The 26,964-nt window shown below is 39.1% G+C and overlaps 1 protein-coding gene across 8 annotated transcripts in view; it reads right to left on the bottom strand.

The window, feature by feature from the left end:
• Positions 1 to 26,964, bottom strand: part of Dst (dystonin) — a 434,906-nt gene that overhangs the window by 158,416 nt on the left and 249,526 nt on the right. For 5 of the 8 annotated variants that reach the window (XM_013505819.1, XM_005406890.2, XM_013505822.1 and 2 more), the window contains 24 exons: positions 24,637 to 24,756; positions 22,510 to 22,605; positions 22,295 to 22,422; positions 17,897 to 17,990; positions 17,435 to 17,589; positions 15,878 to 16,340; positions 15,662 to 15,790; positions 15,418 to 15,495; positions 15,163 to 15,324; positions 14,968 to 15,072; positions 12,407 to 12,502; positions 11,608 to 11,733; positions 10,842 to 10,994; positions 10,349 to 10,503; positions 9,942 to 10,068; positions 8,965 to 9,148; positions 8,157 to 8,314; positions 7,512 to 7,690; positions 6,670 to 6,808; positions 5,699 to 5,892; positions 4,495 to 4,657; positions 3,718 to 3,801; positions 2,863 to 2,970; positions 2,196 to 2,294 (listed from right to left, as the gene is read on the bottom strand). In XM_013505819.1, coding sequence (XP_013361273.1) covers positions 2,196 to 2,294; positions 2,863 to 2,970; positions 3,718 to 3,801; positions 4,495 to 4,657; positions 5,699 to 5,892; positions 6,670 to 6,808; positions 7,512 to 7,690; positions 8,157 to 8,314; positions 8,965 to 9,148; positions 9,942 to 10,068; positions 10,349 to 10,503; positions 10,842 to 10,994; positions 11,608 to 11,733; positions 12,407 to 12,502; positions 14,968 to 15,072; positions 15,163 to 15,324; positions 15,418 to 15,495; positions 15,662 to 15,790; positions 15,878 to 16,340; positions 17,435 to 17,589; positions 17,897 to 17,990; positions 22,295 to 22,422; positions 22,510 to 22,605; positions 24,637 to 24,756 — 3,495 coding nt within the window. Of the gene's footprint in view, positions 1 to 2,195; positions 2,295 to 2,862; positions 2,971 to 3,717; positions 3,802 to 4,494; positions 4,658 to 5,698; positions 5,893 to 6,669; positions 6,809 to 7,511; positions 7,691 to 8,156; positions 8,315 to 8,964; positions 9,149 to 9,941; positions 10,069 to 10,348; positions 10,504 to 10,841; positions 10,995 to 11,607; positions 11,734 to 12,406; positions 12,503 to 14,967; positions 15,073 to 15,162; positions 15,325 to 15,417; positions 15,496 to 15,661; positions 15,791 to 15,877; positions 16,341 to 17,434; positions 17,590 to 17,896; positions 17,991 to 18,078; positions 18,389 to 22,294; positions 22,423 to 22,509; positions 22,606 to 24,636; positions 24,757 to 26,964 lie in introns of those variants that run through there. The other 3 variants (XM_005406893.2, XM_013505823.1, XM_005406892.2) reach the window with 3 other exon arrangements.

Here is a 26,964-nt window from a genome sequence, read left to right as displayed (position 1 = left end):
GGGTCAGGTCAACTCTCAGTGACACTAAGGAGTTTTATCTATTTAAAATATTAATTTTTAATTTTTTTATTACTTCTAAGAGGGTGTTTCCCAGTTTTTTATCAAACTTCCTTTAAAACTTAGTTATTGCTAAGAGACTTTCGGCACTTTTTTTTCTTGGTTATGTTATTTTCCTCAGGAAAAAAACGTATCTATGACTGAGTCCTCAATATTTACTTAAGAGTAATTTTAGTGATTTTTTTTAATAATCTTTATCTGGTGACTCTGAATATTTTAGCAAATGCTAGAAAAGTTACTTGAAATAATTTAGATCAAATGACTTCCTTTATTGTGGATCTCAAGGTTATTCACATAAAACAACCACAAATTTTCTCTGATGCAATTAATATATAATTTGCTCTCAACATAAAGAATCTCTTCATCAAATCTAATATCCTTTACAGACGCTCTATGATACTTCTCTAATTTGGTATTATTCTGAAATTAACTGGCACCTATCTCTGATTTTATGCTTGTTATGAAAAACTGTTTCCAGAACAAGGCTGCTCATGGGCTGTTCAGGACTCAGTTTCAGAAACACTATTTTTTTGAATCTAAAAACTGAAGTCTAAAAATCTATCTTTTATAGCCCATTGTATTACTATGACCCTTAAATGGTAGGGTTTTTAATCTATTAAATTTTAGTCTTTGCATATTATCTTCCATAAATATACAATTTTTGATTTTCAATTTATTATAAATCTTTGATCTTTCAAAGGTATGTAATCATGATTTCTATTTATTTTAGGCCTTTTAAAATATCTCATTTCTATCAACTTCTGCCTTATCAGAAAAATGAAGCCAAATAGCCCATATGTATAATCACATATACACTGTAAGAAAGCAAGAAATTTTTTGACTCTATATTTAACTACTATTTATACACATTAAAAGATATACATGCCATTTAACATGGAGTAAGACCTCTCAAAAATTAAAAAGGTAAAAAAATTATAGATGATCTTTCATGTGGAAGAAGTGCATAGTCATTATTAAGATGATCACAAGTATTCCAATTTTCCTTCCTAAACTCTAACAGAAGCTTGCTATAAAGTCTTACTAGCTCCATTAGTGATTTAGCATCAGAAAATAATGTTAGCACAGAACAGACTAAAATAGTTTACAAAAGCACTCACATTTTCAGAAACAAAGACAGTAACATCTAATAGGCATCTAATACTTTTATTGGTCTTTCACTGGATGAAATGAATTTTATCAACTATAATCACCTTCAGTATTTCAACACAATCCAACTGCAATGCTGATGTTCCACATTTTACAAGTCATTTATTTTAGAATTCAGTCTACTATTTTTGTCTGTTCTGAGGCTAGTAATAGCATAAAAAGATAACAGAGCAAAGAGTAATTCCTTTGAGATTAGAAACACCAGCCTTTCATGACAATTTATTTTTACAAGTAAAAATCCTTAATCTATTTCTGAATATAATTTTTAAAGGCAGAGTCAAAGTTTACAAGTCCTCCAAATTAGAATACTTACAGAATCTTTTTATCATGAATCATATCTTTTGGGCAAAAACCCAAAGGCCCAATCCCCACAATACTTAAAAAATAGGCATGTTTTCTATAAACTCCTACTGCTTTAAATTGATGTCTTTTTAATATATTTAAATTATAATAATTTCCATGGAGATAAAAATTCACTTAAAATGCATCAAACAAATGTGTTCATGCAGTATTTCTGTAGATATCACAATAGTGGTAACAATACTTTATAGAGAAATGTACTTCTCATCTGTGACAAAGCTGAAAAAATTCTGCTACACTGCCAACATTCCCTAAAATAAGTAGAACCACTTAAGATAGTAACACTGCCAAACTAGGGTCTTAAAGTAAAAAAATTATATTTATTTTCTTTCATTTGTTTGCAATGCTGAAGACTGAACCCAGGGCCTCACGTATGGCAAACAAGTGCTCTACCAGTGAACTACATCAGCAGTCTACTTGAAGTGAAAATTTAAAAATACTTTTCTATTTGAAAGAATCTTTAAAAAGAAACAAACAAAATTCCAAGGCCATTATTCTTTTTCATTGTCAATCTGTAAATTCATCATGAAACTTGTCACTGCTTCCCCAAACTGTATCAAAGCTCCCACGCATACCCAGCTCCTTTCTATTTAACCACCCACAGGCATTACCTCCTCCTCTTCCAGTCTTTTTAATGAATCACCAGCAAATTTAATGTACTGTGTCATCAGTGTGACCAGAGCAGTGTATCGTGTCCGAAGGTCCATAAACTGAAAGTAAAAAAAAAAATAACAAAAACATAATTTCCTTAACAAGCTGAATGAACTTTCAGTAATAATTATAGTATTATCCAGGCTTTGGGAGTGTAAACTATACAACTCCTCTATAATTGATGGTTGCTGGCTAGCTGGTCCACATCATATGAAATACTTCTATTAAATTTAATTAGGAAGTACATATTTATTTATCTCTGACATAGTAACTAATCTTGAATTCACCTTGATGGTAAAATGTTTTGCTAAAACACATAACAAAATGTATTGTTATGGGGTAAGAAAAAGAACTCTGGAAATAAACAGTGGTAAGGATTATACAACATTGTGAGGCACTAAAATAGCATTAAAGTATACTTTTCTTGTTTTTTTGAAACAGGGCCCCCTGCCTCAGCCACTGGAGTGCTGAGATTACAGGTGTATGCCACCACATCTGGCTAAAGTATGTATTTTTAAATGGCAGATTTTATATTACATATATTTCACCACAATAAATAATAAAATTAATTTTTAAGACATTGTTTCTCCCTTTTACACTCCTGCCCCTCTCTGATAATTTTATCACCTCTTGAATAATGACATCTGCTGAGCTCTGCATTCTCCGGCGCTTCACTGGAGATTTCTGCTGTGAATCTACCATGGCTCGGTAGGTCATCGTTTGTAGTTCATAGTCCTGGGGAAGAATCAATATGATAAAATGAAAGGCATGCCCTGAAGCTTATATAGAGAACAAACCCAGGGAATTGGAACCTAGTTTCACTGAATTAATTGTGAGTAAAGAAAATATTCTAAAACTGCCTTTTTAGAAATCAACCTGATCTTGGAATTGTTTCCAAGGTCGGGATAAAAGAAGAAACATAAGATAGTAAGGAAAGTGCATAGGTCTCTTTGGAAGCTCAGGAAAGCATTTACTAGCATATACACCATTCTAGTCGCAGTCAGCTTCCCCTTCCCCAGCTCAGCAATGAAACTGAGGGTCTGGGACACTGCGGAATTATTAATAAAACCTGAAAAGTATGAGAAACGTCCCCTCTGTTAGAAAGTTAGAGCTTCTGTCAATGTTAAACAAAAAAAAATAGCAAAGTGGTAAGAAAGCAGGCTTGGAGCTGTGTATTTATTCTGGTGTGAATAGGTGTGAGCGCGGATGGATGTGCGGTGGTTTTTTGTTTATCTGTTTGTTTTGGTAGGGGTGCATGTGTACTTATGTGACTGGAGAAGAGAAAAAGAAGAAGAAAAGAAAGTAAATAAACCAATTAGAGGGTTTCACCTGACTTAGATTTCACAAAGAATTACTAGGTAAGTATAAAATAAGTTCAAATATGGATTTTCTCTTTTTACATTTCAACACAGGGTGAAATGTCCTTAAAAGTATAGTATTACATACTTGAGTATAAAATCTGACTAAATTGAATGTTCTTACCTTTACTGAAGCTGAGTACTGTTCTGCATATTTTTGACATTCATCCATTTTGTTCTGTTTCATTTCTATTTCAGACACCAGCATCTATAACAGTTTAAAAGAAAGGAGGAAAAGAATTCCATGCTATTCTACTTCTTAAAGATGCTCGGCAACTAAGAAATAGCCATATCCCTTAACAGTACAGCTCCTGAGCCCTTTTCACTTACTATGCAACTTGCCTTATAGGTAAATTGTGAACCACCAGAGTATGACCCATAAGGGACCCACTCTCATGAGGCTTCCAAAACAGAAATTACAAAATTCCACAGCAATTATTCAGAACAGACTTGATGCCCTTGACTACCACCCATTTCTGATGAAAAGAGTTAGAAATTACTGCTGGACCCTAAAGACAGAAGAAAAGTCTCAAGGCATTCAACAGTTGGTCCAATATAACTGTTTAACATTTACTACTAGGCATTTCAATTTACGTGGGAACCCACAAAACTATTGTGGCCAGCAAAATATCAGAGAGATTTCTATACCTATGATCAACTGATCACTAGGAAATCTGAAAAAATATCCCAACATGCCTCTTTTTATTAATGCTTCCAAAAACAGCTTCAAGGAAATAAAAATTAGTGGCATTTGTAGGTTTGGGTGGCAGAATTTTAGTATTTATTACATGTTCCACTTTTTGCTAGAGTAGCTTTTTGTTTTAATATAGGAAAGAAAGGTAAGGCTCACGACTGACCAAATGAAGAGACAACCTTGGCAAAAACAACCTTTTTGACATACCTTCTGCTGATTCAGCTGTGTGGCTAAGGTCTTGCTGTTTTCAGGCTGATTCTCCTGAATCTTTCTCTGAGTGGTTTCAACCTGCTGGATCCAATCATCTAAAGGATGACAGGTATCTCTGTAGTACTTCAGGGATTTCCCAATGCCCTCTAAGTCTCGTAACCTAAGAAAACAGTAACAGAACAGTTGCAGTTTCCCACAGAATCCATGAGGAGACAGAAGGTACAGGGAAGGGAGAGACAATAACTACCCTCTGGTTCTCCAGGCACAGCATGGGGTGGGTGTGCTTCAACTGAGCTCGTTTCCAAGGGAACACCATGCTGGCTACAAGCAGAATACGAACACTTGACTTCAGTGTTCAGGAAATACAGTGGTACTGACTGTTCTAGGGATAAGGCCAAGACACAAACACCAAAATGGGGAAAAACTAGAAACTTCACCGTAAGTTTTATCGATTAGAATGTCTTGAACAGCCAAGACTTGCATCAAACAGCAGTCCACTTTTGAAATGAGAAATTGTTCAATGAATGCTCAACTTGGGTTCCCCTGTGCTTGAATACCTGTTGCCATGATTTTAAACAACACATTGGACCTATGAATCTATGTGTCATATTTTACAGAGATGAGATAATATATGTGGACATAATTTTAATATCATAAAGCATTCAATTTATACCAATGTAAGGATAAAAACAAATGAGAAAAGATACTAATCCATTTTTTTCTAATGGGTCCTAAGAGTATTCCATTTACTTTCATGCTTTTAACTTAGTTATTGAGCAAATGACTTCAGCTTTCTTGTATCCTCAATTAAAAGGAATATCAAGACATTTTAATTTGTTTATATTTCTTAGCTCAAATATATACTGTTACATAGAACGCTAGTAAAAAAGTGTATGATTCAGTTATTTGAGTATCAGTTGGCAATAACTACAGAAATATATTACTTTTCCTACAAAAAGGCAAGTAGATTATTTATGCAAATGCCAGAATACACCAATGGTGTATTTTAATGACCTGAAGGTGAGATGTGCTTACTTTGAAGTTTAATGTCTTGCTAAACTCTACTATATAACAAAACAATATAACTAGGCAGAAGTCTTATAATTAACACACTGGAACTTTTGTAAAGCTTAATAAACTAATTTTCTTCATATACACAGACATTAATGTGTGCTTAAACTGAACAAAAAAGGGCACCAACCTGTTGTCAATCTGCACATGAACATTTTGCCACCTTTCGACTAACTGATCTGCTTTTTCTTTGTGCCAGTCAAAGTCAAGGTCCCGTTCTTTATACGTCTTAAACATTTCATCACTGATGGCTTTTGCTTTCTGCAACTCATCCTCCAGTGCATGGAATACTTGTCTCTTTGCATCTACTTCAGTCCGCCATTGCTAAGATACAGCAACGGTGAGAGTTACAAAAACGTATTAGTCATGGAGAACACATTTTCACCTATGTTACAATTTATTTACAATGGCTATATAAAATCAGATAAAGAAGACTACCTTTCATGCATTATATTAGCTTTAACCTTATTAAATGGCCAGTATTTGACTATCCTTTCATCCTCTGATCCTTAAAAATTGACGAGTTTTATAAATTTTGCATAATAGACTTTGCATATCAATAACTAAGATATATTCCATAAGCAAGTTTGTTGCCTCATTAAATAATATTAAGTCTTTTCTATTATTTGTTACTAATCCCACTGTTTGCAATGAATGCATTCATTAAAAACCACTGAGTTAACTTTACAATGCTTTGCAGTAGTTTTACTTGGTGGTTTATATATAGAAATTCAGATACATACGAGTACAGTCACCAGACTTTCCCTTTCTTAGATTAACTCTTCTTTTTACTTTCTTGATACTTTAAAAATAACTACCTCTATTACTATTAACTTAGACTTAGGTTGAATTCCTCTTGCCATTAACATGAATTAACTATGAAAAGCCGCTGAACCTTTTGGTTCAAGCTTCAAATGAAAAGCACATTCTTCAAACTAAAACTCATAGATGCGTATGTTTACAGTAAGCTGTGGAATTATAGATATGAAATGGAATGAATACAAGTAAGATATCTGGTGCTTTATATTTGAAGATGAACTCAGTGTGGGAGAAATACTTGAGGAGTACGATTTAAAAAATATCCACAAATTAGACGCTTACCTTTAAAGTACTTATTAAGTTTTCAATATTATTCTTGTCAGCTGTAAGTGCTTCTTCTTCACACAGTTTGGTTTCATACAGTTTTACAAGGGCTTCTGCAGCTTGAGTGTTTTTTAGTACTAAATTGACCGTTTTCAACCTATAAAAGGGAATTAAACAATAATTCCTGTTGTTAAATGTTTACTTTTGCATAATGTACTCCCAAAGCTCCATTATCACAAATGACATCATCACAAATGTCCTCATCTGAGAACACCTTGAGAACACACTGGCTGTGAGATGCCATTCGGTGACCTGCGGAGGTGGGGATACTGAGAACTGAACCCAGGGCCTCTTCACTAGTGAGCTACACCCCCAAGCTTTGTTACTTTTTTTTCCAAGATGGGGATAGCTAGCTTGCTAAGCAGCCCAGACTGAGCTTGCATTTGCAGTCCACCTGGCCTCCCAGAGTGCTGGGATCATAGGCATGATCAAGGCCACCATAGCCTTGACACCACGTGCTCCAGCTCATGCCTACCTCACAGGTGGCATTTAAGAAAAGACGTTCTAACATAAAACAGTTTCTCCACTTGCTTGAGCCGAGCATGACAGGAAAAACCTGTAAGCTACCACAGCTGAGCTATGACACTGAAATGTGGGAAGATCACACTAACACTATGCATTAATCTCTAAGGCACATTCTCTTCCAACATGGAGAAGTGTCAAAAATCCATACAGATATTTAATATACCTCTTAAAATAAAATTAAACATTTATGTTCAAAATAGGAATTTTTAAATTAGCAGCATATAAAAGTGGCAGCTGTTTGAAGCACATTATGTAGGAACACAGAAGTTACACACTTCTCTGTGTATGTGGAAGACATGGAGCGGACTTGGTTCATGTTCTGAATGACCGCGCTGAGCTCAGACCGCAAGGTGGGCACAGACAGAGAAGCGGCAGCCTGACTGAAGAATTCTTCGCACTTATTTGTGATTGATCCCAAATCATCTTTAAGTCTTTCTAGCTCTTTCTTTAGTTTCTACAACACAAAGAAAAAAAAAATAGATATTAAGCAAATGAGATATTTTTCTTAAAACAATTTAGAAACCCACTTTACATTACCACTTACTTAAAAATCTACATATTTTTCACTTTTTCTTCAACAAAGAAGCTAAGATATGGCATTCCAGTTTTATAGTCAACAGTGCAGTTTCCTCCATGTCCATGTCCTTAAACCTCAACACCTAGCTTTGTGCTCTGGCATACAGAGGCATGAGGCCTGTGAAGCCAGCAGGATTCGAGGAGAGGAATCTGCTCTGGTGTTTTCCCGGCCAGAAGGAGAACTGAACTGCAGAACCCTCCTTTACAACCAGCAATAAATACCTGATTAGGCCTTACCCAGTAACCAGTGTGCAAAGCTGAGCAAGTAAAAAATTCCAAGAGGAGATATTTAAGGTCCCTAAGAGCCAACCTTAAGCTATTTTTCCCACATGTACCACGCTCACCTCCTGCTCTGCGATTCTGAACACACTTTCATGCAAATCGTCTCTTTCCAGGGGAGTTCGGATCTGTCTAATCAACCGATCTTCACAGTTCTCTAACCGAAGTCTAATGTTTCTAACTTCAGAAATGTACAGATTGTAAACTGATTCCTCTTGCTCCTCTGTGAAAATAAATAAGTTGTTTAGAAAATGTCTTTTCTACTTTGAGTGCTCTTGTTCTTGTTTTAACAGGAGTTTTACAATTAGAGTTACAGCCGTCACACTAACAGTTCAGAATGGTTTCTGTTATCAAAAATGCACCTTAAAGTAATAAACCTTAAAATGACTTTTAAAAATTAAGAAGAGTCAATAAAATTTCCCTAATACCATCTGAAGTACCAGTCTCTGATTTATGATGTCCAAAGAAATCAATATGCTGTTCTTTTTGTAGTCATAAAAATTATGTTGCAGGTTAATTATAAAAATTATAAATACTTGCAAGTGAAAAGCAGGTAAAGAATGTGTTAAATGTTGAAGACTTAATAAAACAGGCTATTACTACGAAAATCACTTATCTCTAAATTTTTACTTTTTTCTTTTCTTTTTTGTTGCAGTGCTGGGGATTAAACCCAGGACTTCATGTGTGCTTGCCAAGTACCTACCACTGAGTCATGCCCCCAGCCCTCAGCTTTTTCTCGTGTTCCAACAATTGCATCATTTATCATATGCAGATGGTACAATACACGTAAGATTGAGATCTCCACTGAGAGTGGAAAATAGCATGGACTAAATGCCCACTGGAAAAAAAAAGACAGAAAGCCCTATACTTTACCTCTTTCTGCAGATTTAAGAAGTTCTTGATAATACTGCTTACATACATTAACTTCTTTTTCCAGTTGAGTTATATCTGAGCCTGAAAATATTTGGGATTCCTGGCTATCTTCCAGAAAATCTTCAAATCGTGACTGTAGATTACTCAGAACTTGCTGGTGTTCACCAGGCAACATTGTCTTTATCTAGAAAGGCGCAAAGACCAAGATACTGAGTGTTAAACTGGAATGACATCGATCTCAAGTTCATCTCATGGCATATTCCAGTTTACTAGTCACAAGTAAAAGAACCATTTAAAATTCCTACTTTTTTATTAGCAATTTCAGGTGTTGAAAAAACAAATCAATGAAATTTAATAAGTGAAATCACACTATACCCACGCTTTGTATGTCTAAATACTATGTCCTATCTCTCTACCTTTCAATAAGCATGGAATGAAATCTGTGATCTCCAGATTATGGTTTAGGTGAAGAGTCCCTTAAGAACCTCATGTGCCTATAGACAGGACTTTCAGAAGGTGACTGAATGGGGGTGGGGGCAATACAGCTCACAGGGTAACAGGAGATGGTCACTGGGGGCCTGACCTGGAGGGGGGCACCCACTTCCCAGATTCCTCCCTCGCCCCCTGCTTCCTGGCCACCGTGACATGCGAAATTTTGCACTGCCCAGGTCCTTCTACTCTGACGTCCTGTCATGCAGCTGGCTAACCATGGACTGAAATCAGAAGCCAGAATAAACCTCTCCTCCTTTAAGTTGCAGATGTCAGGTGTATAGTTCCAGGGATGAGGAAAGTGACTAAGACATTAATTCTCAGAAAGCGCCTTGTACCCAGCAGGCATGGAACAGGTACTCACTGAGTGCTTGAACATTAGCATGAATCTGCTGGACTCTATCTTACTCTAGGTAAATACCAACTCCACCTCACTCAGAAGATGTCCCACATGGATATACTGAGATGATATCTACATTTACACTTACAGAAGCCACGTTGCTAGCTCGAACTCCATCAATTTCATTGATGAGATAATGCCAGGACACTACACTCTTCATGTTTATGTGAGATTCATGCCAAAGACTGAGGACATTCTGATACTGTTGCTCAATTCTGAAATGTATGAGAGAAACCACATCTTTTAATAGTTCCTTCTGAAAATATTCTAAACCCTGGTCCTAGGGAGCCTTCACACAGCACTGATTGTATCTTTCATCTTTAAAAGGCCTCTAAACCAGCTGTTGTTTTTGATTTTTGTCTTTTTTGTTTGTTTGTTTGTTTTCCTGTACCAGGAATTGAACTCACGACCTTGAGCTTGCCAGGCAGGTGCTGTACTGCTGAGCTAAATCCCCAGCCCCTAACCAACTGCTGTTAATATTGAATGCATACACACCTATTTGCAAAGTCAACTGCCTCTTTGTTTGGGGGAGGAACAGTGAAGCACACAGACGGAACCATCGCCTCATTCCCAGTAGGACTGATGACCTTCCACTTAGCACGGTGAGAGTTATTTGCCAAAACACATTCGTCGTCTTTGTAAATGGTTATCTAGTTTTAAATGAAGAACAGAACAACTAAATGAAGTCACCATTAACTAAACCTTTCCATGCTTAATCTTTGGATTGTTTTTGCGAGGTGCAAAACCTTATTCAGAGGAAGGATTATGACACCATTTTAAAAACACATGAATAAGCCAGGTGTGGAGGTGCACACCCGTGATCCCTGTACTCAGGAGGCTGAGGCAGGAGGATCACTATGATTTCAAGGCCAGACTGGTTTACACAGTGAGTAAGAGCAGGCTGAATGATACAGCAAGACCTTGTCTCAAAAAAACAAAACAAAAAAGGATAAGGGCAGAAAGTGCTGCTTTTAGGACTTGTAAGTACCTCAATTTGTCTGTAGTCACAGATAGCCGTGATGGGGACAGAGGTTTTGAGTGGGCAGTCAGGGTTCCGCGGCTTGAGCTGAATTATGGTTTTTGCTCTCCCCATCAGGCTTGCGACTGTGCTTTTGTACTGCAGAAGCTCTTCCTTCTCCTCCTAAGCAACAGAGAGAATGGATTCTGAAAAGTGAAAGACGTGCACTCTCCATTCCCTGAGGGATTTCCACAAAGAAGCTGCACCAGCAAAGCACTCCCTGACAACCTGGCCTCAGCTTCCCATCTCTGCTCAGTCCCTCTGGCCTCTCCTTCCCTTACTTGGACTGGTGGTTTTTCCCTCTGTAGCAGTTACCAATATGGAACACATTATATATATTTTATTCATGCAACGTGTATCGTTTAGCTCCCCTCCAACATGCAAGCACCATGAAAGTAGAGATTTTTGTCTGTTTTGTTCACTGCTTCATCTCTGCAACCCAAAACAGTGCCTGGGATAAAGAACATTTTAAACAAATATTTGTGAAATTAACAACTAAACACACCCATATAAAGAACACCACTGAAGTACTTTAAAATGTGAAGGCTATCACCTTAAAAAACCTTTGTTGTATTTATTATCAAAAATACTAAAATAGTGTTTAAATACTTACTTGAATAAGGTGGAAATATTGAATGCCAATAAAATATAAATTTCTGCATATGCAAAGCTACAATGAAACATTAACTGTTAGTAAGTGTTAGCGATGAAACACACAGGCTTTTTGTGTTCATACCATTGATTCCTGAACAAGGTCTTCCAGCTTGTGAATGCTGCTTGATCTGTCACAACTGTACTTCCGCTGAATGGCATCTTTGAGATTCTTTAGGTAATCAGTAGCTTCTTTGGCATCACTGAAAAACTAAGAGAAAATAAAATGTGGTGATTAAAGTATGCTAGATACCTGCAGAGAGCCAAGCTGTCAGGTTTAGGTGTCCAGGCCCTATATACCACTCATGACTGAGAACAAAATAAAGCACACACAAAAAAGGTTTATCCTCCTCTGAACCCGACAACCCTTGACCTTGGATGGCTCTAAGAGGGGGCTGAGAGTCTCAGGTTTCTATGTGTGTATCACGCTTGGGCTCTGTATCATTTCGGTTTTTTTTTTTTTTTCTTTGGTTTTTCTCCGGTACCAGGAACCGAACTCACGACCTTGCGCTTGCCAGGCAGGCGCTTTGCCGCTGAGCTAAATCCCCAGCCCCGGCTCTGTATCATTTGGATGGGAGGTCTATTTCACTTTAGGGATCTATCAATTTTTAAGTAGGGTAGAATTCTAAGGATATCTTAAATGTCCCGAAAAATAAAACGAAGAGCTGCCTTGGTTGACTGTCTATAATGAATAACATTTCCTTAATAGGAGACATGTTTTTAGAATAAAAAGACTGTATAATGTGTCAGAGTTTTAAAAGGGTTTCTGTTGTGATAGCATGCTGCTTCTCTCCTGCAGGTATGTCCTAATAACTGACGAAGATTTCCAAAAGTCAGCTGAAAGCTCGGTGCTGTCCACTGAAGCTGTGATTCTCTCCACGTACCTCCAAATATGCGGTGTTCTCTTTTATGTGCTGCTCCACACACTGGCAGAGCTGTAGGACCCAGCTCCACTGAGTCTGCATTGCTGCTTTGTAGGCCTGAAAGATAAAGCACAGTCCAAGACTGGCTGGAGAGGGTGGGCACCCAGACAGGGATATAGTGGGGCACAGTGCTCGTTCAGCACGCAAGAGGCCAGAGGTGCTACCCCAGCACAAGAAATAAGTAAAGGTGAGAAAAGAATGAGGTGTGTGCACGTTGCCGCTGTTTAAACAACAAAACACTTCGCTGTCTACACAGACGATGGTCTGTTCTGACAGACTGAAGCTTGGAAACCGAGGTAGCCAAATGTTCCTCTTCATCTAAGAGTGTTCCCACAGCCAATCCTAAAGTTTATGTGGAAGTTTTTAAATCAATCCAGTTGATTACTCTCAAAATTTAAACTTCTTGATGATCTTCTTAAAATATAAGAACATGTTAACTCTGGCTACTTTTACACAAAAAAAGTATTTAATGTTTGACATAAATGCAAATCTGCCCTGTGGAACCTTCAAATATGCCTTCCTTTATGAGCTAACACCCTTCTCCCTACTCTTCGTGTGTGATACTGGGGATCACACCCAGGGCCTCTGCACTGGCTACGCACCCAGCCCTTGTTAACTGCGATCTCTGGGAAAGGGCCTTAAGTTATTAAGCCCAACCTGGGCTCTAACTCTATGATCCTCCTGCCTCTGCCTCTTAGAGTGCTGGGATTATAGGTATCCAATACCACAGCTGGTTCTGAATTCTTATACTACTAACACTCCACAGTATCTTCTAACACTGAAATACACGGTTCTGTAGTTTTCCTCGTTTTTGCTGGGGACAGGTCTGAGGGTAGTGAAAAAGGAAGTACATACTTCCTAGCAGTGTGGTTCTGGGATCATGTTAATTATGATACATGAATTTTACTTAAAAATTGTTTACTTGAACTTTTATTTAATACAAAGTGCCTCCTTCATGAGGGCAAAAAGTACTGTAGACTGGGTATCTGCTTGGTGAACATCAACCACCCTTGTATGGCCACGGTGCGTTCGCTGCCTTCCAGGAGAGGGCACTTGAGGCTCTCATAACTGCGGGACAGCCTCCCTTTGGAACACGCCCTCCTGCTCCTGCGGGGCTGTGTTCACGCAGGCCTTCTGAAGAGCAGGCACTGCTGGAAACCTGCCAGCACATCACAGCCACATCATCTGCTCAATCGAATTGGGCTATTTTGCGTTTGCTGCTTTCTGGTGCAGGGACTGAACCCAGGGCTGCCGCTGCGCCCCAAACCCACATGTTCACCTAATCTAAGTACACTGTGCGCTGTTACTTTAAGTAGTTTTTTCATACAAAATAGGAAAGTGTTGGTAATTAATTAAATACTATCCATTATCTGTACTGAGTACTGGATAGGCCAAAGGCATCAGCAAGGTGACAAAGGCTTCATTTTACTCCATAAAAAACTTTCAGATATCATTTCTACATAAAAATAACCAGATTCACGTTTACATTTTCCATTCCCATCACAACTCTAACATATAATCTCATTTCCTAACCGCTTTCTCTCTCTGCCCTATGTTTCATTTTTCGTTTATTACTGAACAAAAGTATACCCTGAACTCCATTATGCTATCTCCTTTCCTGGTGGGGGCCCTACCTTATGTCTTTAAAATTTTAAGTGGAAGTTCCTATCAATATAATCTATATTTCATATCAAAAAGGTTAAATACTGTACTCCTAAAACACCCTAATGAGGCCTAATATTTTGTGCAACAATTTTAGTGGACAAAAACTATGTGATTCCATCCATTTTGAATCCAAAGCATGTCAGCTTTTATGCACATTCCCCGCCCCGTGTGATCTAGTATCACACCGGTGGGCCCAGGTGTGACACCTTCTGCCTCCATCTTAACTCCCCTCGCATTCAGATACAGGGGTCACTAACTCTGACTAGAATAAATCAGCCCTAAAAATTAAAGCATCACCACCACCACAGCTGCTTGGGCAACCTGAGAAATCCAGTGTCAGCGCTCAGCTCCCACTTTTGAAATTTTCACTACACACCATGAGCAGGGCACTGCCCCAGTATACTTCAACTTCACCAAACCAGGTCACAATAAAAGTACTGAATCAAATCATAACATTTCTTGAGAACATACCAAGTTCCAAGCACTAGACTAAAGGTGTCAGAGTAAATTATTTCTTCTCATTGTCATTCTTCCCCACTTTTGCTAGGGAAATGAAGCTTGGTAAGATTATATCTACTGCAATTTTAAAATAAAATTTAAAAGCTTACAGACAAGTCCTTCATATTTACAATAATCCACCTCATTGGCCACAAAAGACAACAATGCGAGGTGACATATTTAGAGAGAGCAAGAGAACGAAAGGCAAAATCAGCACAATTTGTCAGAAACACTATTTCTGAGCCATACTGTGATAAAAAAAATGGGGCAGTTTGCACTTTTCAACTTATCAGCAATGAAAGAAGGGCAATAATCACATATCAATATTCAACCCAGACTGTTAAACTTTTCTAACTCACCTCAATAGTTAAACGGGCTGGGTGATTTTCTAGAAGAAGCTGCTCCGCTATCTCCTGAACTGATTTAATATTTTCTTCCTTTTGTTCCAGTTCTCTCATTAACTCCTAATTTAAGAAAGAATTAAGGAGTATGTGAGGAAAAAAATCTAACCCTAAAATAGGACTTCAGCACGCAAGTACAAAGGTTGCACTCACAGCGTGGTAATCTTTCTTCCGGGCTATGTGAGTATTTCTCTCACTCCAGTCATAAGCAACTTCCTCCTCTTCCTTTTCATTCAACCAAATAAGTTCATTAGTTGCACGCGTTACAAAATTGTGCAGTGTGTCAAGGTGCCGTTCCTGATTCCTGGATGTATTCTTTATAAAGAAAACTGTTATAAGAATCACATCTTCACTCAAAGAGATAAACGAAACAAAAGGCTTAAAAACAAAAAAAACAGAAAAACTTACCAAGAGTTTTGCATATTGGCTCTCTAACCTGTGCAGCTTTTCTGCATAAGTTAGCTTAAGAGGTGCTGTCATTTGAATCTATAATACAGGATAAAAAGCATCAAGTTTAAAGATCGTAATTCTTATGCTTTGGACATCTATTATTGACTTACAGTACAAAGGTTTCATATAAAGGGCAAAATAATAAAAAAAAAAAAAAAAAGGGCAAAATAATGAAATGGATAAAAATTCTACATTCACATACCTCACTGATTTTAGCTTCTTTAAGGCTAGATTCAAATTCTTCTATAGCTCGGTGAACATTTTTATGATTTTCTAAATGGCTTTCAACACTTGGTAAATCTGAGCCCCATTCAGTGTGATCGAGCTGCACCTTTAACACAAAAATACTAGATTAAAAAAAAAAAAAAAACTGACAGCAATAAAGACTGAAATGCTTACGTAAAAACATTTTCTTTACCTGCATCTCATCAACCCAATTCAAAAGATCCTGAACAAATTTCATGTTGACCTCCTCTTCTGTTAAATTCTGATCCAGCAAAGATGATTTTAAAAGAGGTTTCCGGATCTGCATCAATTTCAGAGACTGCAAAGAATTTGGCTCTAACCCTGGACTGAAGTTTGGAATAAATCCTGATGGGAAGCCAGGTGTATAAGCTGGAGTGACAGAAGGCGTCAGGCGGGAAGTCAGTCCTGATGACAGGCCAGAGGTCACACTAGAAGAGGTCAGGGAAGGTGTTAAACCCTGGGTCAGCCCTGAGTTCAGAGTGGGGTTATAAGTCTGTGCAAACCCTGAGTTCAAACTTTGAGAAATTCCTGATATCATGAGCTTCGTCTGCTCTGCCGTCAGCATGCGTCCTTTGCTGTACACTGAAGAACACTCATTCCTTAAGGCCATAATCTCATCACGCAGTTTTGCAACCCTGAAAAGACAATCAAAAGGGGGTAAGGCAGAGAATAAAAGGCACTTGTCACAAAGGGTGAGTCCTAATGTCAACTGTGGACTTTCTTTAGTAACAATGTACCAGTAATGGCTTATCAATTCTAACAAATGCACCACAAATGCAGGATTTATAATATGGATAGGGTGAGAGCAAAGGGGTTATAACAGCTCTACTTTTAATTGTTTTTCTGTAAGCTCAAAGTGCTCAAAAAAGCCTATTTTTAAAAAGTGATCAATCATATTGGTAAAATTTTGCATGCTGATTTTTTTCACTGATTGTTATACCAGGAGCACTTTCCACATTAGTCTTTATCATTTAAAAGGACTTTCATGTGATCATTCTCCTACTATTTGACATGCAGTATAATTCCAAACACGTTATAAAATATTTCTAGCATGAACATAAATATTTTTCTGTTTTTACATTTTAGCATCTATACTTAGATTTACTGGAGATGCCTAAAGTGAAATCACTGGTTCAAACATGATTTACAAGTTTTGCTTATCTATATACATATATATCTATATACTTATCTATAAATAGAAACTTTCAGGCTGTAATATGAGTTCCCATTCCTAACCTCAAACCCACTTCTTAGAGACATATGTGTTCAGACACATTTTCTCCAACATTTTATTATGAACACTTCTGTAACAAGATAAACAGAAGACTGAAAAAACTGAATTAAAATGGCAATTTTCTTATATTCTTCCTTTTCCAAATGTCTTAGGACATTTATTCATTCGCTTATTTGTTTCATTGTGTGGTGCTGGGACTGAACACAGGGCCTTGTGCACATTAAGTATGTGCTTGGCCCCTGCTTCGTCAGCCTCACATATGTAAACACGATATGTGCAATTAAAATCTTCATTGTAATGAACACTTTAGTTACAACTGCAGTAATTATTTTATGCAGTAAAAATGTTTTTTCTACTACTCATCTTTCAAGAAATGATCACACATTTCCTCTAAAAAGAACTAAGAAATGTATTTCATACAAATGTTACACGTTCTGATCACTAGTGCCCACAAAATATTGAAAAAGACAGAGTAAGCCTAGGCAGCACTCTTACCTCTGCACCAGCTGATCAGCCTGGTAGTATTTTCCATCGATAAGAATCTGTACATCAATGACATGCTGGCGTAAAAGGTTCTCACATTCAAGTATGTACCCGGCAATTTCTGCTTCATTCTGAAATTGCACCCCTGATTCCAATCTTTTGGAATCCTGCATTTAAAAGAACTCAATATTATGTCTATGAAATAAGTATTAGAATTAGTCTTAAATTTAAAACTCCAATTATTAGGACAAAAGCCTACTTGGGCTTTTTTGTTTTACTTTTTGGTTCAAAAACGTGTTTTCCCTTTGCTCACTGACTTTCCAGAGAGCAAACATCAATCCATCATTCATAAACTAAGTTTCTTCAGTAGGGGAAATATACCAAGAATCAAGCAAATGTTATTCAAAAGTTTCAGTTCATCGAAGCACACACTGAGCCCTCTCTAACACCTAGGGGCTCCTACACTGCACTTACAGACTGGAGAGCATTTCGGGCGAGCATCAGTTTGTCCTCACAGACAACGCTGTCCCTCTGGACGCGGCTGGCAATCTGCTGTAGCATTTCCAACCTAAAAGAAGGGACAAAAGGAGAGAAAATCAGAGTGCACATCCCTGAAAAATACTGTCATCCTGAAGCCCACACCAGTGACCCAGTACCTGTGTCCTTCAAAGGATTCATTGCCGAAGCTAATGCAGGAGTTGATCAGGGTTGGACCACAATGAACAGAGAGAAAATTTTCATTTGAATCCAGACTGGTTCGAGTGCTGGTAGTGTTACTAAACACAGAATCGCTGCTTCGGTAACTATAACTACTACTATGCATTTTTAGTCCTGAAATGATGTTCTCTGACCATTAAAAGTTGACTAAGAACTAGAAGGTTTAGAAAAGCTCTACCTCTAATGGTGAAAGTGGCAGCTGAATATTACGACTTTGGTGGCTCCTTAAATAGGTTTCAACATGCATATGCAACACACAGCAAATGATATGCTGATAACTGTTCCAAAGAATCTTGCCTAAAGCCATTGGTTTGCTCCCTGAGGTTTGCCTTTTGCAGCCTGAATTAAAGCCCTGCAAGTACAGACAAAGCAGGCAGACTGGGGCGTTGCTGGAAAGATATGCCAAATATTTTCACCAAGAGTCATCCAACTGCAAACACCTAAAAAACAACCCAGATCCCAGAAGCCCAGGTACCACTAGTGAAGGTTATTCTTGACAATAGTAAATAACTGCGAAAGAATAGTAACATTTGATCATAGCCTGACTTCTGCAAAGGCTGGGTCTGAGCAGGATAACACAAGGCAAAGAGCTGAAAACCATCAAGTACCCACAAACAAGAGAAACGAAGTGCATTTCCATTTATGCCACTTGTTCATAAGACCAAATTAACTGGAAGCTTATCCATTTACCTTTTGTGAGACAAGGTGCACCAGGGATGGAATCCAGGGCCTTCACATTGAGCTCTAACCCCAGCCCTTTTTAAAATTTTTTAAATTTCAAGATAGAGTCTTGCTAACTAACCAAGGTGCTGAGGGTTGGGCTCAAACTTGCAGTCCTCCTGCCTCAGCATCCCACAGTGCTAGGATTTACAGGAATACGCACGCCACCATGCCTGGCTTCCTTTTCTAAGCTACTATAGTTGCTTCTTATTTCTGAAAGCTGAAGTGCTAAGTGGAATATTCAACTGCAATAGCTGCAAAGTTAATTTGTGTCTGTTTCACTTTTTGACAAGCTGTTACGCGGCACAGGAGAGGGGCTCTTTCCTGTCTGTCTTTACACACACCATGCTGTGTACCTCTTACTTGTGATGCACGATCAGTGCCAAAAAACGTGTTGTGTCAAGGGAAGTGCAGGTGTTTATCCAACTACTCGCTGCAGCATTTTCCTACCTGCACCATTACAGAGCCAGACTGCCATTTCCGGCAGAAAGATACTTTTCTTTTTCTTTTCAAAAGTAAGAAAGGAGAAATTTGAGAGTGCTATGTCAAATATTTTAAGTGCAACTATTAAAAAATCCCACAATAACATATCTAACATTTGTTAAGCAAATATTATGTACCAGGCTATGGACTAATCATTTTACACACAATGACTTCATCTCAAACACTTCACCACCAAACATGATAGGTGTTATAGCACATTCTGTTTACAAATGGGGAAACCGAGGGTGAGACATTAAAAAGCTTCACAGTATAAGGTCACACAACTTGTAGGCTGAGGAAATAAATGCAATCCAGGATTCACTGGCAGGCTCCTGAGTCCTAAACTCCTAACTGCATTTTAACATAAATAGGTCACTCCATCCTTAAAGCCGAACTATACTAGACAGAACATTCTGCTGTGACTTGAAGGTCTCTGAAGGGCATGTGTTGGTGATTTAACCCCCAAGGCAGTGGTGTGGACAGTGCAACCATCACGGCTCTGCCTTTATGGATAGGCTAATGCTGCCACGGCTGGAGCAGCTTGGCCAGCTGAGACGCCAGGTCTAGCCCCTCTGCTGGTGAGGCTGCCTGCTCTCCCAGAAGGGCCTGCATGTGCACTATGTCTCCTGCATCTCGTCTGTCTCTCCTTACCTTCTCTTCCTTCCCACCTCCACGAGCACAGTGGTCCTCACCAGATACCAGCACCGTACTATGCTTTTCAGCCTCCTGAACTGTGAGAAATAATTTCTTTGGGCGGGGGTGGGGTTGGGGGAAATGCTGGAGATTGAACCCAGAGCCTTCACAGCAGATACATCTCCAGCCCTTTTAATTTTTATTTTGAGACAAGGTCTCACTCAGTCACTGAATTTCCCAGGCTAGGCTCAAACTTGCGGCCACCTGTCTCAGCCTCCAAGGGTGCTAGAATTACAGGCACAGGCCACTACACTTGGCTAATACTTTTTTTCCAGTACTGCTGTGGGGACTGAACCCAGGCACTGAGGTACATATCTCCACCCACTTATATTTTGAGAAAGGTTCTTACTTAGTTTGCTTAGGTGGGACTCAAACCTGTGATCCTCCTGCCTCACCCTCCTAAAGTGCTGGGATTCTGGGCACATACCATGTCTGGCCTGGTCAATGTCTTTTCTTTTTAAATTACTCAGCATGCAGTACTGTATTCTGTTATAGCAACACAAAATGGATTAAGACATATATATTAAATTCATCCACTACTATGACACCTAAACTCTACTCTTCATCTTTTTTCTCTTTCCTTTACTTAGTACCTCATTTTGATCACCCACAATTACTGGCTCCATAAAAGCCTAATCCTGTGAGTTTCAGGCTTTTTTCAATTCCAGTGATCCAGTTTTAAAAATATAACATTATGTTTTAACACACCTGCGATCAGTAATTTAATAAAAGACTGACAAGCCCTTGTTTTCAACATGTTATTTCATATTCTAGTAGCACTGAAGACAGTGTATGAGATACTAACTACAGGACTGTACCGGAGCCAGGCACTGTGTAAAGCATCAACATCACACGGGAGAGGAGAAACAACACACGTCTCCACACTCTTGGGGCTTGGATGTGAGGAACAAGCAGCCCATCATCAAACAGAAGTAAGTACACAATTTCAACCAAGACAAGATGCCCTAACGAAACAAAACAGGCAAAATACGAGAGTGATGAGTCAGGTGAGCCAGCCCAGGAGAGCACATTCAGCTTCCTGAGGAAGAGCTGGGCTCAGGAGTAGGAGACAGCGAGGGTGAAATGGACGGCCCTGCCAAGCAGGGGGCCACACACACCCAGGCAACGGAGGAGGGCGGCCCTCAGCACATACCCTTGCTCGCAGAAAACCTGGAGGCCAGAGAGGCACCACACACACAGGCTCTGGCTGCACGGCCAGAGGAGTGCAGATCACAGCACCTGTGCCTCAAGCTTTAGGACCAGACAGAGACAGATCCACCCAGCATGGCTGCAGGTACAACTCGGAGGCAAAGCACTTGCTTAGGAAGTGCCAGGCCCCAGAGTCTGGCCCCAGCACCACCAAATCATCATCACCAGCACCACCACCATCACCACTACCATCACCACCAGCACCACCATCATCATCACCCATCACCACCACCATCTCATTTCCCAAAGGTGAAGCTGCACCTTCCCTGGGAAACTGAGTACAGCACAGTGAGAGGGTGGAACCATGAGAAGCCAGCAATGATTTCACGAAAGAAATGCATTTGCAGACGCCTGGTAGACAGGGAAGCCGAGCCAGCGCTGACCGCATGTTTTCTCCACACGGCCCTGTTGCTTTCACATGGTGGCAGGCTAGAATCTGCTTTCCACTGCCCATGGCCGAAAAGAAACAAAAAAAGTTAACTGCTAACCTACAGGCATCCAGAGCTAGTGATTTAAACAGGAGTTTAAGAATTATTATGAGTAACTCTGATGGTTTTAAACTCCATTAGCCAGGCACAGAAACCCTAGTACTAAAAGAGGCCCAGGCAGGAAGATCGCCAAGTCCAGTTCCCAGCTAGGCAACATAGCAAGAACCTTTCTCAAAATAATAAAGGGAGAAGGAAGGGTGTGAGGGGCAGGAGATGTACGTCAGTGGTTGAGGGTCCCTAGGTTTGACTGCCAATATCAAAAAACGAAAACAAAATTCCAAAAACTGTGAATACTTATTAGATGAGACTTTACATACCGGTCCAGCCTACCAAGCCCATTCTAATAATTCCTTCATTGCTTTACTCCTTTTAACATCTCAAAGGAGTTTCTACATCAAAACATGGAAGGTCACAAAGATGAGTTACTTATCCAAGGTCACATACCAAATAAATGAACAAGATTAGTATCGGTCCTCCATCAGCCTGGCTCTAAAATTCAAATCCTCTCTCAGAGAACCAGGAGGCTCCTCCACAGGCCCCAGGGATCGGAGCCTCTGCCTACCTCTCCACCTCAGGACGCAGCGCCTTCTCCCGCTCCAGCATGGCCACAATGAGCTTCCCCCACTCCTTCTCGAGGTCATTTGGATGATAACCTTGAAGCAGTTTGATGCGTCCAAATTCTATCCAAATCTTGAGAAAACAAAAACTGTGACTGTGAAGCAAAGATTTTAAAAAATAAAGACAATGCTTGATAATACAAGGGAAATCCCCACTTACCTCTAGGAGCTTATAGAGGCGTTTAATTTTTGATTTTTCTGTCTCCTTTGGTGGGATTTCTGTTTCTTTAAACTGTAAATACTGATTATAAAGTGCCTAAATGGAAGAGAAAATAAATTAAGGGCCACACTTCAAAGCCCTGCTTTCAGTATCTCATTTTTTACCATAACAAGTGCTATGTACTGTATAATGTGCATTCAGTGAAAATTTCTTTATAAAATTAACCCTCAGGGATAGTTGCAATTCCCTGCCAACTAGTGACCAGGGTTACAGCAGAATTACAGAAGAGTTGACAAGGATGTAATTATTCATGTGAGCCATGTTTCAACATGTACCCTGAGGAATCTGAATAATAATGACCAAGACAGGCCTTTTAGGGTTTTATAAAGGTCTCTCAGCACCAAAATAAGAAAGCATATCCTTTAAAAGATGTGCTTTCCAAATGCTGCACCTTAGCTTTCAGTTTTTGGAAAAATAACCTGATGCAATTCCCAAAAAAGAAAGAAAAACATTTTCTATTTCATGTTCTATCCTTGAAAACAGAATTCTTAGCTAAAAGGGGCTAAAATTTGGTTTCAGTGTCCCAATGGCCAATGTAAACAGCTTTTCTTAAATAAATGAAGGTAGACACTATTAGTTGATGGGCCTATTAATAGAGAAGTATACAGTTAAACTAGATGGTTGATATTAATTAGATAATGTAGATATTAATTTACAAACCTCTTAAATATTATGCTTGTTAAAAATTTTTCACAAAAATTATACAGGTAAAATATTTTCTCATTTAATAAGTACATGCTAACAATTCTCTTAATTCAAACTGCATTAAAATAAGTCCCTATAAATCTTCAGGTAGTAACATGTCTATAGAATTGTATTCAATGGTTATCTCGTTAAAACAATTCTTTAGCATTTCTTTGTGGTATTTTCTTTCCTGCATTATGTCTTACTCTATTCTAGGCACTAGTAAATAACCTGCACAGTTACTCAAACTTCTTTGACAAATTTAAGAATTTGCATTTATCAGAGGCAAGTACAAATTCACTCAGAGGTCTAGACTACACGATTGCACCTGGAAGTAAGTGTATTTGACAGTAAAATTTGTTTTGAATGGAAAATGTCTTTTCGGACATTTGTTGGGCATTAAGCCCTCAGTGTCACCATGTGGAGCCCCATGTTTGCGGCACCAGGGTAGTAGGAGGGAAAAGCTTTCCCTGCCTGGAGAAGCTGGCATTCACATAGGTAGACATCATACCAACAACACCAGGACACTTTAAAAATGTATCTTATCGACAGATGCCAAGTGACTTCATGCCGAGGACAAACTCCCTGTGGCAGCGTGGACACAAGCTATGCTCCAGATGTTCTGTGCAGATGCATGAGCAGAATGAGTAACTCTACAGGGCCCAACATGGGTTATTACAGTTTCCATGATTCCCATCTGAATGTGACAACAAAGTTCACAAATTAAGGAATTCAGGCTTTGTAGTCAATATTTAATTATCAATTTTTAAAATAGAGTGCTTTGCTATTTCAAACCCATATGCACAAAATGAGTCAACTCACTCTGTTGTAAGTTTATGTATCTATGCCTTTTATATTGCTATACATCTTTCCCTCCCAGAGTCTGACCGAAGATTTTTGGTATTAGAGAATATTTGGCTAAACCATCTGCCTGCTAACACCAGCCTTTTGAGTGCCAATTCTGAATTTACGTAATAAAATTCAGGACAGGAGAGGCCCCGGAGGCAACGTGTGACAGACTTGAGGGAGCTGCTCCCCATCACTGGGGCGTGTGCAGGATCCCCGAGGTCTCCTCCCCAGCCACTGTGGGCTCAGCACTTCCCACCACCAATGTGGCAAAGCAAGCCCCGGGCTTTTCAGCTCTCAACAAATGTAGCTTAGACACTATCAGTCTCTTTAAGATGCTACTGCTATTATGTTTTAATTATTAATATTTATGTATATTTTCTCTGCATAATAGGGAAAAAAGTAAATCAAAAATTTGCCTACTTATTCTGGCTTGCCAACAGCAATTTTCTTGAATGCCTGAAATTATGAAATTATGAAAGAATTTAGCTATGAGTTTCTTATCAATCAATCCTGGTTTACTTGCATGACACCAACCTTTAGTTCTACAGGATTATTTGGAAATGTTCTCTCAGACATTGTAGTCACATGATGTCTAATCCACTGGATGAGGTAGTTCACCATATTCTGGTATTCAATCCATTTGACTTCAACATCCTAAAGTAATAAAATGACAAGGTTTGTGTTTGCAGATAAGAACATTCACACCCAACACGATTTGGTCAGAAGTCGTCATGTGAATTCTTCATATGCTGATGCCTGACAGAGAGAACCAGCTGAACAGTCTCTTACTTTCCACTCAGCCACAATCCACTCCACATACACAGCTTGAAGAACAGGCCATCAACGTTTGGCCACTAACATTCTGTTCCAAAGATGGTGGCTACCCAGGGTGTATCCAAAGATGGTGGCACTGAGGAGGCTTCTGAGTCTACATCCAAAGCAACAGTAAAAACCAATGCCAGGATCAATTTGAGGTGCTTTCCAGGGCATAGGAAGCGGGAGTTAACAGCGTGCATAAGACAGGCCAGTCATCTCTGCCAAACATTGGAGAGCAAAGTCCACTGAACAGCTGACACTCAGAAGAGTTATACGATTCGTAGAAAACCAGATAGGAATGAACTGGGCTGTGGTGGGGTTATTGATGTACTTATTAAGTAAACTTTTTAAAAAGGAAAGACACTGGGAGACTGTCAACTGCTACATTCAATTAAGCATTTGATGAATGTTTATTATGAATGCTTACTATGTGCTCAGTGTTGTAACAAAAAATGAAACTTTAAGACATCCTACTTGTTGTCAAGGAGTTACTGTCTAGACACAGGAGTGATATAGTACAAGCAGATAAGCAAAATGAAAAGCACCATTTATACATTCAAAGAACTGAACTGGTAGTGCTGGGCATGTCAGAAACTGAGATACTAATCAGGCAAGGATGTATGTGCCTTGAAATGGCCATGAGGGATTTCTTAGGAAAAAGAATCTCTACACTGGGACCAGTGGTTCTTCAGTTGTGGGGTGCAATGGAGGGCATGCAGAGGGGAGAGAAAGGACAGGGCATCCCCGGATGGGATGGTCTGTGATGTGAAAATGCTCAGCTATTAGCAAATGGCTCACTTTTAGAAAACACTGACAAAAATGTAGATAAGAATGATTAATATATTTATAGAGTTTTGAATGTCAGAACCTCTAGATTGGATTTAACCTGCAAGTGACATATCACCACTATAAATTTTTAAGCTAAATACATAGATTTAGCCAGGCATGGTGGTGCAGGCCTGTAATCCCAGCACTCGGGAGGCTGAGGCAGGAGGATCATTGGGAGTTCGAGGCCAGCCTGGGCTACAAAGTGAGCTCAAGGTCAGCCTGAACTGCATAGCAAGACCTTGTCTCAAAAAAGACAAATAAATAAATAAATAAATACATACATACATACATACATACATAGGTTTTAGGAAGTTTAACTTGGTAATAAATGCAGATTTGATGGGAACCAGGCGCCATGGGTTAGAAAGCCACAGCTGTCACCCTGGTTCCAGTGTGGAACAGTACGAGGCTGTAGAAACACAGAAGTCCCGTGGGGAGCAAAAGACATTCTGAAACAACAACCAAGATCTAAGAGCAATCGTTACAGCTGTGTGTCAGAACAAGTGGCCTGGGGTCCATGGGCAGGGAAGCTTTGGGAGGAGGGAAGGAGGAAGAGAATAAAAGTAAGTCTAGAAACAACACAGAGATGAGAAGGACACCTGAAAGGGCTCCAAATGTAATGGAGAAAAAGATAATGACAAAGTAATGCAGAAAAAAAGGCATCTGTGAGGAAGGGGGAGAAGACCAGGTCAGGGGACCCTCCACATGCATGACACAAACTGTCCTGTTGTCTTCCAGAAACACAGACACGTCAGCAAGACCACTGCAAAATGCACGACTGAATTAAGTTATACAAACTTTTGAGAAACAGTGATCTAATATATGCCTAATACCCAAACCTGTGCATCTGTGACCTAGTTCTGTTATTACTGCCAGATCCAATAACCTTCCTCCAGGCCCGCATTTAAATTAGAAAATATAACCCTGCCATTTACTGCATGGGGGAAAAGTTTTTGACAAAGTCCAACAATCATTCATGATAAAAACCCTACAGAAAATCGGGATAGATGGTCTTTACCTCAACCTGATCAAAGCCATCTATGACAAACCAACAGCCAACATCATACTAAATGGACAAAAACTGAAAGGATTCACTTTAAAATCAGGAACAAGACAAGGATGTCCACTGTCACCACTTCTATTCAACACAGTTTTGGAAACATTACCCAGAGCAATTACACAAGAGACAGAAATAAAGGAATAAGGGCAGGAAAGGAA

Source organism: Chinchilla lanigera, unplaced genomic scaffold (genome assembly GCF_000276665.1).
Source record: "Chinchilla lanigera isolate Chin_1 unplaced genomic scaffold, ChiLan1.0 scaffold00101, whole genome shotgun sequence".
Lineage (NCBI taxonomy): Eukaryota > Metazoa > Chordata > Mammalia > Rodentia > Chinchillidae > Chinchilla > Chinchilla lanigera.
The sequence above is the reverse complement of the archived record's forward strand: the minus strand, read 5'-3'. Positions and strand labels throughout refer to the sequence as shown.